At 36.8% G+C, this 13,682-nt stretch overlaps 1 protein-coding gene across 1 annotated transcript; it reads left to right on the top strand.

Moving 5' to 3' along the window:
* Positions 1-2,591: 2,591 nt before the first annotated feature.
* On the top strand, positions 2,592-10,304 carry atp1b1b (ATPase Na+/K+ transporting subunit beta 1b). Its single transcript, XM_084091157.1, has 6 exons — positions 2,592-2,824; positions 4,635-4,763; positions 7,420-7,575; positions 7,803-7,987; positions 8,633-8,716; positions 8,798-10,304. The coding sequence occupies exons 1-6, from the start codon at positions 2,731-2,733 to the stop codon at positions 9,056-9,058; spliced, it is 909 nt and encodes a 302-aa protein (XP_083947283.1). The 5' UTR covers positions 2,592-2,730; the 3' UTR covers positions 9,059-10,304.
* The last annotated feature ends 3,378 nt before the right edge of the window (positions 10,305-13,682 follow it).

The raw sequence follows: 13,682 nt of genomic DNA, 5'->3' as shown, positions 1-13,682 counted from the left end.
ATCCTAAAATACATCAGTAGCCTACCATTGTTTTGTCTCAAGATGCACACTAGTAAAGTTTTTTTTTCTAAGGCACATTTAAAAACCTACTTAATTCCCCTAAATTGAACTAAGGCTTAATCCTGGCTTAATCTAAGCCCTGTCTGTGAAACCGGGCCTAAGCAAAATAATATAATGTTTTTTGTGAATATTAACATTTGCACAATTTCTACAGAATGTCCAGCACTATAGGCTTTAGGTCAAACTGACAAAACGAGCACATAACATTTGAATCAAGTCATGTGACCCACATACTCCAAACAGAGAGTGCTCCAAACTATGATAATGATAACAGAATTGCAGGAAAAATTCTCATGCCTCCTACAAGAGATTAAAGAGTGTGTATCCTGTTGTGCATGTAGCCTCTGTTAAGGGTTAATGTGGGGAAAAATTTGGCAATCTGAAGAACATTTTTGCCTTATAAAGTACCTTTAGTGATTCCATGGATTCTGAAAGTTCTTCAAGGAACCAGTGATGCCCAAAAAGAACCTCTATTTTTTAAAAGTCTATACTACAGCTTCTATATTAAGCTTCACATTTCTTTTGCTGAGTAAGTTATCACCTGGAACATCAGCAGAGGAATCAGCAACATCTGTGTTTGCTGTGGCGATGTCTTATCTTCTGATCTACAACTCTTTGTGAGGACGCCAGACCTTTTTTTCCATTAGTATTTACATTTTTAATGACATTTTTCCATAATATGAGTAAAGTAGATCAATGTCAGGTCTACATTTCTGGTAGAATCCATACTAAATAAAGAGCAGTGAGGTTATAATGCAATAGACCAACCACTATGCTCATTTGTCAAACATGAAAAAGCATGTAGGTTATTAAAAAGATTTCAAATGTCCAGTGTAATAGTGTAATCCACTTAACATCCACTCTGAATTTAGTAATGTAAAATAAATAAATGTTCAGGATATTCATCATCATAAAATTCATTTAGACATACTTATCTATATATAGTGGAGTCCAAATTGACCATTCACATTTAAAATGTGGCTTTAAAATGTTGGTATTACCTGTAAATCCAACAATGCCATATGTGTTACACTTTAGAGAGAGCGAAATCTGTATCTGTGTGTGTTCAGGAAAATCAGCCATAAATGCATATAATGTGGACTGACAGAGAATTAATGTGCGTAGTGTCTCCTTATGAACTCACCTTGAGTTTGACAAATGTGATCTTGAAAAATCTGTTTTTGACATTTTTGACATTGACAGCTTTGCCTCTTTTGTGTGCTCTATTTGTGATTCAGTCTACTCTCTGTATACATGTAAACACTGTTCCAAGGTGGTTCAGTGCTTGTTCAAGGGTGCATGTGTGTGTGTGGGTGGTGGCTCTTCATGCACCTCTATGCTCTCATACATATGCAAAGGGATGTGTTAATCATTGTCACTTCACTTCTAGAAACTTCCTTCCAATTTTCTTATCTTTTCAAATCATCCTACATTTCATATTCCTACGCTCCTGCATGTGCATGTGTTTATATGGTGTGTATGGTATTTTTGTGATGTGGTCCCTCATAGTAAACATAGTATTTATGGGCATACACACAACTCGCTCACACAAGCTCTTTACATTTCATTCTATAATCTTGGTCGGAGTTCATATGTTCCGTCACATACATATGTTCTGTTATCAGCATTATAGTTTAAGTAAAAGTTTAAGTGAAGTCTCTCTATTGCTTTAATATTAGCACAGCACTCAAATGCCATAAAGAACAGTTTGTTCTCCAGCATGATTTCAGAATGAAAGAGCATCTTGTGCTTCAATGGAAGCAAGAGCCTGACCTTTCTTACAAAGCAGCTCATTGTGACGGTCAGTGAAGTTCAAATGTGCTTCTATGGTAGCTTAAAAATATCGCTTAGTCAATTTTCCTCTCCTTAAAATTTGTTAAATTCCATGCGGAAAATGGGGGATGGGGAAATCTTTTTTTTTTTTTCTTCTCCATATGAAGTTGCACTTTTTCTTGTATTTGTTCTGACTGCTGTTTAATTGGCAGTTTTTTATTACTCATCCCAAATAATTTACAGTTATAAATTTCAACCCATTTGAAAACTAATAACTGCCTTAAGGTAGCATCAAAGTGGTGTTTAGGTGACAGCCTGCACTGATAGTTTAGTTGCACTTTTTGTTCCATTTTTAAATGAATTATCAAAGAAGTGACAGAAACAAAGTTTAATAGACAAGAAGGAAACATTTTCAGGCACACGGGTATATGTTCATCCATCTGCATGTAGGTATTGTCTAAAAATAACAGCCGGATCAGCATCCTTAAAAAAAAACGCCGTTGGGCATTCTTGAGCCGTTTCCCCAATTCTTGAACGCGGATCTTGCGTCATGCGTTTTTACATCACTCCCTTTCAACCTGTCCTGTTCTTACAGCGGCTTTTACGTCTCGTTACGCAGCCCTATTGTAAAGTGATTCCCTCCCCAATTTCGTGAGCGGCACGACCGTGTTACGTCATTGGAGATTCTGTCTGTGATTTGTTCTCGGCGACTGTGGGCGGGACCTGGGCGCTCCGCTGGATATATTACGCGGGGCACCTTGGAGAGAGCCGGGTACGGCTCCATGTCACGGTGGGCATAGTGCTCCGGGAAAGGGGTGTAGTTTAGCAAAGAAGGCAAGAAAGGAAACACGAGGGAATTCTCTGCTCAAGGAGACAAACACAACCTTACAGTACATAATGCCTTCTCAAAATAAAGATGAAGGAGGATGGAAGAGCTTTGTATGGAATTCGGAGAAGAAGGAATTTCTGGGGCGCACCGGTTCTAGTTGGTGTAAGTATAACCTATAGATCTAATATCGCCAGTATCGCTGTATTTCAGCACGTTGGACAGCGCTGTGATGCCTGTCATCGCAGTTTCTATAGCAGCAGGTACAGATAGACTGCCAGTCTGGTCACGATGCAACCTGTTTGATTTGACTTTGCAGCAAATGTCTCACGGACTGTCATATATCTATATACGGACTCAACGCACGATTTGCCGTGCTGACGGGTGTATTTTGAGAGTTCAAATCATTCTTGAACACGTATGTTCATTTGCTGGTCTTTTTTTTTCTTCTTCTTTTTTTGTGTGTCTCCCACCTGTTTCGTTGAGACCCCGCGGTCTTTAGACAGGTTTGATGTGTTTTTCGTTTTTCTACATAAATAGAAAGATGCATGAATATATAATGAATGCTGTGCATGCATTCGACGCTGATGGAGGAGCAAAAGGTCAACAAAGGACAGCATCAGATTTTTTACCAGTTCGATTTTTGCTGCTTAATGCCAAGATGAAATCTAATAATATTATTTTCCTCCTCACAAAATAAATAATCAAACAAATAACGAGAAGGCTAAAGGCTTGTATTTGTATAAAAGCTGGTTGTTTCTTCTCTGTGCTTGCCATGATATCAATCAGCGTGTCATTTAATTAGCACACTTGTCATTATTAATGTGATTCACATACAAGGGGTTAAAAATGCATCATTGTTCAAGGTGACTCAAGGTGAAAGGCCTAGTATTTGGGGTCTGACTGATTCATCTAAGGTTGCACTGAATATTGACGTCATGTATTTGAGGCAGCAACAGTTTCTAATTGATAGACTCCATGGCTTCAGTTTTACAAATGTGGTTTACCTAATGTCTAAAGTTAACACCGTCTTGGTAAGTAAATATAATTTCATCTCAAAATACCTTGAATGTGTCTAGCCAATTGTGTGTGGACATAAAATCCATGCTTGAGTTATTAGGTGTAAGAAGTTCCTAGAGATGGATGCCCAAAATGAGTCGTGCTTTAGCGAAGCAATGCATAATTACCTTGTAGATGTCAGTGTATCTCCCAGGATTTCTGATGGCCGTTACATCATCTAGTGCGTTGACATTCGCTGAGCTTTAGTCCAGGTGACCCTCTGACATTGCTTTATGCACCACTGGAAACCAAATAGACCTTTTGCCCTTGCTTACTGTAACTGCGCATGAGCAATTGAAATTGAGTTTAGCACTGTAATGATTTATACAGTCTAATCATTGGGTCTGATTCAAATCTGCATTATCTGAGCAGGCTGTCAGTGAATTATTTTGGGATAAAAGTGGCCAGACTGGTTTGACTGGTCTGGGAAGAACTTAAGATATGACCCTGCTGGTTTCTCTGGACTGCGATGCCCCTACACATTGTTGATGTTTGAGACATTGAGATTGCTCATCCTGTCTTGCTGGCACCTCTATATTTTCTGGTGACAGACTGATTTGTATTGCTGGTATGGTGTCAGCAGTTTCGCCTGTTTATTGTAGCATCAGTGAGATTCCTGGGATCAGTCATTTTTAATAATAATCTTTCATTAATGTATGAATTTGGTAAATATAGGTTGTATATGTTTAAATAAGTTCTAGTAATAATGACTTTAGCTAGTAAACATTTTTTGGAATTGGACACTTGCTTTATTGCATTGGAATTTTCAACCATCCGATTAAGATATAAAATGATAAAAAACCAAAAGCATGTCTATAACAAAAAAGTGCCAGTAACAACATCAGAATCACCACTCAAAATGTCTCGCTCTCATCCGCATGCTGAAATATGTTCTCATCTATTTCTCTCTTCACAGCAAAAATCTTCCTCTTCTATCTCATCTTTTATGGCTGTCTGGCCGGGATCTTTATCGGAACCATCCAGGTTCTCCTCCTCACCCTGAACGATTACAAACCCACCTGGCAGGACAGAGTAGCTCCTCCAGGTAAACGCTGTCCCAACCTTTTTATATATATATATTTTGATTTTAAGCTGAAGCTGAAGTATTATAAAAGGGTTTGTGAAGCCCTAGGGGTTCATGATGGAACTGCAAGGGGGCCAAATTAAATATAAAGTCGAAAATTACAAACAAAAAGAATAATACTTTGGCTAAACATCAAAATATGACACTTTTCATTATAAAATGAATGATTAGAAGATTTTATTAAAATATATGAATTTTTTTCTTTCATATGTCAAAGTATTTTCTATTCCATCAGGAAGTTTTAAATTGATAGTTCGCCCAAAAATGAAAATTGTGAAAAATCATTTACTCACCCTCAAGTTGTTCCAAACCTGTATGAATTTATTTCTTCTGCTGAACACAAAAGAACATATTTGTAGGATGTCAGTAACCAAACAGTTGATGGTCACCATTGACTTTCATAGAATGGAAAAACAAATACTATAGTTTGGTTCAACTGTTTGGTTACCAACATTCTTCAAATATATCTTCTTTTGTGTTCAGCAGAAGAAATAAATTCATTCAGGTTTGGAATAACTTGTGGGTGAGTAAATGATGACAGAATTTTCATTTTTGGGTGAACTGATCCCTTTAAGTGATTTTTTAACAGATTTAGTTCAGTCCAATTTTTGTTTATAATTTAATTTTTTTTAGTTACAGCCCAGAAAAACTATAATATGCTATTTGCTTTTACTAGACGATGGCAGTGGTATTAGGTCAAATTTTCATGCAAGTGAAAAATGTATGCGGCAATGCGCACATGTATACAAGATTTTTTTTTTTAAAAAAAGGTTAATTTTCCTGGTAGAGAATTTTTTTTAAACCACAAAAAATATATTTTTGTTTTCATAAGCCTGCATGAAAGTTTAATGAGTTTAAAATTTGAAGTTCATAGATTTTGAAAATCTGGATATAAAGTGTGATTCTGGTTCCCTTAGTTGATGAGGTTTGGGACACGTTGTTCCTTTTGCTGTCACAGTTCCTGTTTAAAGTGAGGCTTGAAGGCTCGGATCAATCTGACAACATTTGGTGGGTTCAGGGAACAGATCAAGGGCTATGATGGACACTTGGGAATTGATAATCTGTTCGTTTTACGTCAGCATTTTACATGCTTTCTTGATAAAACAGAAGGCATGAGAGGTTAAAGGGAAACAGACTGAGAACTACAACAGACATCTTTCAGACAACACTTTCAGATAACAATCTTTCACACACTTTTAAGACATACTGATGCCTCTCCTCTGCATGACTGATCAAGGGAAGGATCTAAATGGATCTAAATCTAATATATGATTTATTCATAACGGTTTAAAATGCAAAACCACTTCAGTTATTAGTTATTGTTCAGTTAACAGATGCTCCATAAAGGCTTGGTCCATTTGCCAGATGCTCCTGAATATCACCAGTCTTTAACTATTGATAATATTTCCTGCATAATTTCATGTCGATAAAAAGGTTATTTGTGAAGATATTTCATTTTAAGAATTATAAAGTATTGAATAATGCAGCATCATTTTGCTTATTCCATCAAAAAAGAAAACACATTTATGTATTTGTAAACTGAATTGTATCCTCACTGTACGTTCACACCGCCGCCGGCGAGAGCGGCAAAATTCGCTCTCGCCGCCCTGCCACCGACGCCGTAGAAAGATTCGGGGACGCGCTGACGCAGATTAGAATGCGTGATTTTTTTTCCTCTCAGGCGGAGGACTTCTACATTCCGATTGATTGCCGCTAGTTGCCGCCGAACCGCGTCATAGCTTATTACCATAAAGTTGACTTGATTTCAACTCCTCTCGCCGCTCTAGCCGTCCAAGACGCGCCGCGCCGCCCTCGCCGGAGCTCGCCGCCGGCTCTCATTGAAAATGAATGGCTTCCGGCCACTTTGACGCTCTCGCCGCCGGCGGTGTGAACGCACAGTTAAATGTGATATTATTAGATGGACAGTCAGATTGGCCCAATTAATGTAAAGGTATTTGTCAAACAAGAAATCAAATACTTCCCTATAGTATGCGAAAAACTGTACGGCAAAAGAGTAGTATGTCCAAATAAAAAGTAAAAGTGCGAAAAGTATGACCTACTACTTCCACCGAGATTCTGAAGTGCGCATTTGATGGACACTTCACTATCCCATGAGGCCACGGGAGAGGATTTATGAATGGAAGTGAAGCGATGCAACTGACGCTGGTAGGTCACGTGACAGTAACAACATGGCGGATCTAGTACGTCCGAATTGCATTCATTCTACCCATATTCATAATATATAACATACTTTTTTTAAAGGTTGCGAAATAAATAAAAATCCAAATGTAGTATCTACTTAGTATTTGATTTCAGACGCAGCTAAATTCTTGTGTGAATCGTTTAACATTTTGGGGAGGTTCAACAGCTGTTAGAGCTTGCTAGACGGTAAAGTATTCTGAGAAATTTATCAAAAGATTCACCGAATTCCTCAGAATTGCCAGTAATAAATGCTGATACTCCAAAGAATTCAGGACTGACAGGGTTCAAAAAGGGTAGACAAAGCTAGTCAAATGAGAGAAGATTCAAAGGATGTACTGTCTGACAAATATGTCTCCTCCAAAATGAATGTAAATGTCTGAATTTCATGTATTTTTGTTAATTTATCTGTGCACAGGGCTCAGTCACTTCCCGCGTTCAGACAAGGCTGAGCTGATCTACGCTTTGGATGATGTGGAGACATACCTGAAATACACCAAAGTCATGAAAGATTTCCTAGCACCCTATGACCTCGAAAAGCAGCGGGACCAAATGAAGTTTGAGGACTGTGGAGGTATCAGATGACACATTTTTCTTCGGTTACTTGAGTCGCAAATGCATATGGATGTTCTCTCGGCAGGATCGTTTTTTTCACTAGCCTACAAAAAGCAAAATACATATTATGAATTATACCACACACTGTTGTAAAGCTTTAGCTTGCATTTTCAATTAACATGTACCCGAAAATCTTTTACATGTACAATGACGAATTATACAGTGCATGTCTTTCTGTTTTCACAGAACAACCACAGAATTACAAGAACAGAGCTGATTTCGACAGTGACATTGGTGTCAGGAAGGCATGCCAGTTTTCCAGGGCTTGGCTAGGACCCTGCTCTGGCATCGAAGATCGTGATTTTGGATTCTCAGAAGGGAAGCCCTGCTTCATTGTCAAGCTCAACAGGGTTGTGAACTTCAGACCGAAGGTTTGTTAAAAACATGCAACAATGTCACAAAATGTTTGCAAGATCTTGTTTTGGGATACTTTTTGCCTCCAAATAAATGAATTGATATATTGAGTTTACAGTATTATGCTTTTATAAATACATTTACATATTATTATGCATGATTACATTTTATTTTATGTAGTTACTTTATAAATTACTTATTACTTACTATATATAGTATTTGTTTGATATTCTTCTTACAAATTACTTTATGTGCAATTATTTTCCTTTAACTATAAAGCTATATTTTTGTTTCAGTATTTATTCATTTTTGTTAATGGTAGTTAATCAAAATCCAGCTGTTCATTGTTTGTTCATGTTAGTTCACAGTGCATTAACTAATGTTAATTAACTAATACAACGTTTTATTTTAATAATGTATTAGTAAATGTTGAAATTAACATCAACTAAGATTAATAAATGCAGTCGAGATGTATTGTTCATTCTTAGTTCATGTTAACTAAAGTTGTTTCCTAATGTTAATGTTAATGAAACCTTATTGTAAAGTGTTTTATTGATCATTTCATTCATAAAATTCATCATTGCAGAGAAGCATGTCGCATGTAAGATATAAAAGTCAGATCATTTTTATTATAAAAAAAAGTTTTTTTCTTTTTCTTTTAGCCACCGACGTCAAATGAAACCATTCCAGAGGAGGCGCATCACAAAGTCCAGTCCCATGTGATTCCTATCCACTGCACAAACAAGGTGAGCGATCCTTTGGCCACTGCACTGAACACATGTGTTTCCTCTGGAAAACAGTCAAAAATGTTATTCTCTTGCCTGCAGAAAGAGGAGGATGCAGGTAAGCTCGGCGAGGTGAAGTACTACGGTATCGGAGAAGGCTTCCCCCTTCAGTATTACCCCTACTACGGGAAAATCCTGCACCCTCACTACCTGCAGCCCCTGGTGGCCATCCAGTTCGTCAACATCACCTTCAACACGGACATCCGCGTGGAGTGCAAAGTGTACGGGGATAACATTTATACCAGCGAAAAGGATCGCTACCAGGGACGATTCGATATTAAACTCGGCGTCCACAAATCATGACCTCTGAACAGAGTACCTCCTCTCTCTCCCTATTTTAAGGCAAACTAAGGCCCCTCTTCTGACTTGAGATACAAAGGCACCAGAGAGAAGTTTCTCACCGGTCTTCCACAGCTGTTTAACCGAGGGGATGTTTTTTTTGAATGTATAAGTGTCTCATGTCAGAAAGCGGCCTCCTTTTAGTTTAGGAGAGATTAATTAACAAAACAAACAAAACAAAAAAATACAAAAAAGCGATTAAAAGAATATTTAAAAACGCTAGTCTAAAACAACACGCCATCTTACACATGTGGGACCTAACATTGTCTGTACTCTTTACTTCAAGCTTTCTGCTTTCAGTCTAGGGTTAGAACGTAAACGCCTGGAGGATTAGCCATAGCATAGAAAATTTATTCTACTACCGAATGAGAACTGTCCACGATCAAAGGGACATGTTGTTTTATTGTAAATTACATTTCCTCTACCGATGTAGCCAGCACTGTTTTGTCCCTCTTGTATTGTATTGCTACCTTGTGTGATTTCCCTATATTTAGAAAGTGCACAGTAGTTGCATATGTAGGTTGTTTCAAGCCACGTCATGTGTGTGATTCAGCTTCATTTGTCAAACGTGCCTACATATATGTATATATCCACATATATATGTATAGTTACTTAATGGAAATACACTGGCCTCTTAACATTGCCTTTCGGGGGTATTGATGTTCTATCTTTGCATCTTTTAGGTGTATTATAGGTGGGTAATGAACCTTTTTTTTCCCTAAAATCACTACAATGTAGGGGGAAGATTGTACTTCTCTTTGATGATTCATTTTCACTGAATGTAGATGTTACCTTTGGTTTAATGGTGTCATTCACGTGTGGAGGGACCCTAGCTTTGATTTCGTGTTTTTTTTTTTTTTTACTTTATGTTTTCTTCCTTGCCCTGTCGTGCTTCTCATTTTTGAAGACGTCACACGGTGTGGTCGAATGTTTTAAATTTCACTATTTATTAAGTGGTGACCTTAAATATTCTGTTCTTGCACATGCTCATGTTCTGCAGAAACTCGTCATGAATGTTAATAATGCCAAAGCCATTAAAGTTATTTTAGATTCTATCAGAAGTAATGCAATACCCTGTCCATCGGGATGTTTTGTAGGTGTGCGCAATCAGTGTCAAACATCCGAAATGTCAGATTTCACGAGTCCCACAAGCTCTCATGTTTGAAACTAAACTGGAAAAGACTAACCAAAATAAAGATGAGACTCTAAACTTGTGCTCTTTTTTTATTCTCTACATCTTATAAGGTATTATAATATATATTCAAAATGTACTTTTCTTCTCACATTTGGATATGATTACAATATGTAAAATAAGTCTTTCCACATCAAGACATATGTTGATTTTGTATACCTTCTGAAAAAAAGAAATCATTGTCTATGATATTATTATTGTCTAAGATATTTATTACAAAATAGAGGGGGGGGAATTCAATCTTAAGACATTGACGTTTATAATTATTTATATTTTGTCAATAATAAATGTAAAAATATATATTACTTGCTGTTAATAAATAACAAAGGGTCACCAGTTCTCCGCTCTCTATATATATATGTACACAGTGTATATTTCTATATATATATATATATATATATATATATGTAGGTACATATATAATATGCATATATATATATATATATGTGTGTGTATATATATATATGTATATGTGCGTATATATATATATATATATATATATATATATATATATATATATTAAATTAGTCTTTCCACAAGAAGACATTTTCACAGGATGATTGTGAGTCTCAGAAAAGAGCAGAAGCAAATCCAAATGTAACCGAACACAGTCACACCCCTGAATTTTAGGTGTTGGTACACGTAGTACTTGGAAGCAATTTCACCTGCTCTGTCACCATACCATTGGCTGATCTTTGATGGTGATTAACTAATGAGGCCTTGCTGAATTAAAAATGTGCTTTTTCACCCAAGAGGATCTGTGTGCGCCAAGCAGAGCCACCTGATATCTTCAGGTGTGTGATGTCAACATGAGTCTCGCAGTGAGTAAAAATACTTGCTTCAGAATATGTGTTCGTGTGTGAGAGAGAAGACAGGAAGAGGGAATATGCATTGTAACTTAATACAAATTAAAAGAACAGCTTTCAAGAGATGCAAAGTGCTTTTCATTTATTATGGACAACATAATCATCACCACAAACATCAGTTGATTCACAAGCATAATTAAAACGCTTTTTTTTTTTTTTTTTTTGTGGTAATCTAGCATGCCAGAAATAATGCTTCAATCATGAATCTTGCATTAATAAAACACTTTTCATGTTGCTGATCAAAGCAGCACTGTATTGGCAAATTAAATATGAAAGTAGTATTTCAAAATAACGCATACATGATATTTGCATCATGGAGTTTTTGAATCACTTTGCCAAATAAAACAGCAATCTAACTGAGATAACTTCTTGTATATGTACTTTGTGAACAGTGTGTCCTCCTGATATTATTTTGATCACCAATTTGATTTGATTACCAATGATTAGTCACTACAGTACAGAATTCAGAAACCTTTGTTATTAGCGACACCGGTGGCCGTTAAGTGAACTGCAGCCAGCAGCAACTAATACTTGTACAAGAGACTTAACTTGATTTACATTTACAGTATGGCACCAATCTACTCACGGCAAAGTTTTTTTTTCTTCTTCTTCTTCTTCACTTATTAGTAAAAAGAAGTTGAAAATACCTTTGCAGCGATATACTGTTAATAACGATCATCCTGAAGCCGTCCGTGCTGAGAGAAACGGTTAGATGAATAAATAAGTGCGGCGCAAGTTTCAGTTTTCGTTTACGAAAATAACCTTGGTGGGAGCCGATCTGAAGGCACCCATAAACCTGTCTGTGTCCATAGGGAACCATTTCTAGGAGAGATGCAATTGTTGATTTATGACAGATGTTTTAAGACTGAATAAGAACCAGGTGCGCCTCTTTTTTTTCTCACACACTTCATCACCCTTTGGTAGGCCTTGCACACTCCCATGCTAATATTGCTGCAGTATATAGCATGCATACTGTGCATTGAGTAGCCTACACTGTGATCTCTTCACTCATAGACCTAGACTCGTGCTCATTCACAGCAGCACGATCTTTGATTTTTAACGGGAATGAAAGCGAGGCTGTGAGGGATAGACGTAGGCCTACATCTCTTCAGTGGGTTGCACTGTTATTTAGTGTTTTTGGATTGTTCTGCTGACGAAACACTGCAAAAATGTATTTCCAAGTAATTTCAGTAGACAAAAAACTCCAGACGAGCTGTGGAAAATTATAAGTGATAGGAGATTTATACCGCTTTTTACAGCGGATGCCATTGAAAACACGATAAGTCTATCCATCACAGCATCATTCACTTTCATATCCATCATAGCACTGCTCTCAATAACATCTATTGTGTAATCGCCAAAAGTTAAGACAAAAGTTACTTCGCAAGTTACCCCATGCAAAGAGAACAGGCCAAAGGATCGATGAAGCATGAAAGTAATTCATCTTTTAGACACAGACACTAACACACAGTTGCAAAAGTCCACGCTCTACCTTTTCCCCATTGTTAGTTGAAGGCAAATGAAACACTGTTTACCTTTACCTATCAAGCAACCATTTTAACCCTTTAAAGCCTGACACACACAGGTGGAATCTGTCTGGTCAAATCTGACCATCATCTCATATCTATAATGGAAATGACCCCCTCCATTCACTCTTCTCCTCTCCAATTACCATTCTCCTCTCCTCCCTTTTTTATTTATTTAAACAAAATGAAAATCAAAATTTACAGTTCTAGTTACATTTAATTCCCTTTACAAATAATTTATAGAGTATAAATCAAATGTTTTTGTTTTAAATGAAGTTTACCTACTAACAAATGTGAATCATCAAAAGAAAACCCAACAAAAATACTTTTCTCTAATGATGTGCCATGCCAGAAAAAGATTTCTAAATGATCGCCAGCAAGCTTTTTACTGGTTTATACAAAGTCATTCTTTCATTATTAACACATTTTATTGACAATTTATGCAACATGTGTTTGCACAGTGCATGAAATTGGTTTGTTACCCAGAGGACACACTGCGCGATAGACGGTTAAACAGTCATGATGACCTAATCACATTACAGACACATGAGATCATCATCTTTGTGGTAAGAAACCATTCTGATAAGATTAATACAGAAAAAAATAAATAATAATAGAGCAGAAAGGATAATTTAGCAATTTTATTTTCCCTTAAGGCAACACTGAGAATTGACACTGCTTTTGTTGCATTAAGTCTATTAAATTATTCAGATATTATAGGTTCTAGAGCATAACAACAATGAATACATAGACCACAGAGAGGTCATCTTGAATCATTCTGTAGGTGGAATATGATATTAAGCTTGACTAAGCAGGAAGGTTCATTTCCTATGTGTGTGTGTGTGTGTTAGCAGCTGTGGGGGTGAACAGTCTCAGCAAACAATGCTACAAATGCATGCTGTACTGTCGATTCGAACAAATAAAAGATCTTGTATCTTCTTCTGCTTTGATAAAGATGTTTTAGCTTTTGATGTGTTATCTGGGGCATTCACTTCTGGTAAAAC

Source organism: Abramis brama, assembly GCF_963993115.1.
Source record: "Abramis brama genome assembly, chromosome: 2".
Taxonomy (NCBI): Eukaryota; Metazoa; Chordata; class Actinopteri; order Cypriniformes; family Leuciscidae; genus Abramis; species Abramis brama.
The sequence above is the reverse complement of the archived record's forward strand: the minus strand, read 5'-3'. Positions and strand labels throughout refer to the sequence as shown.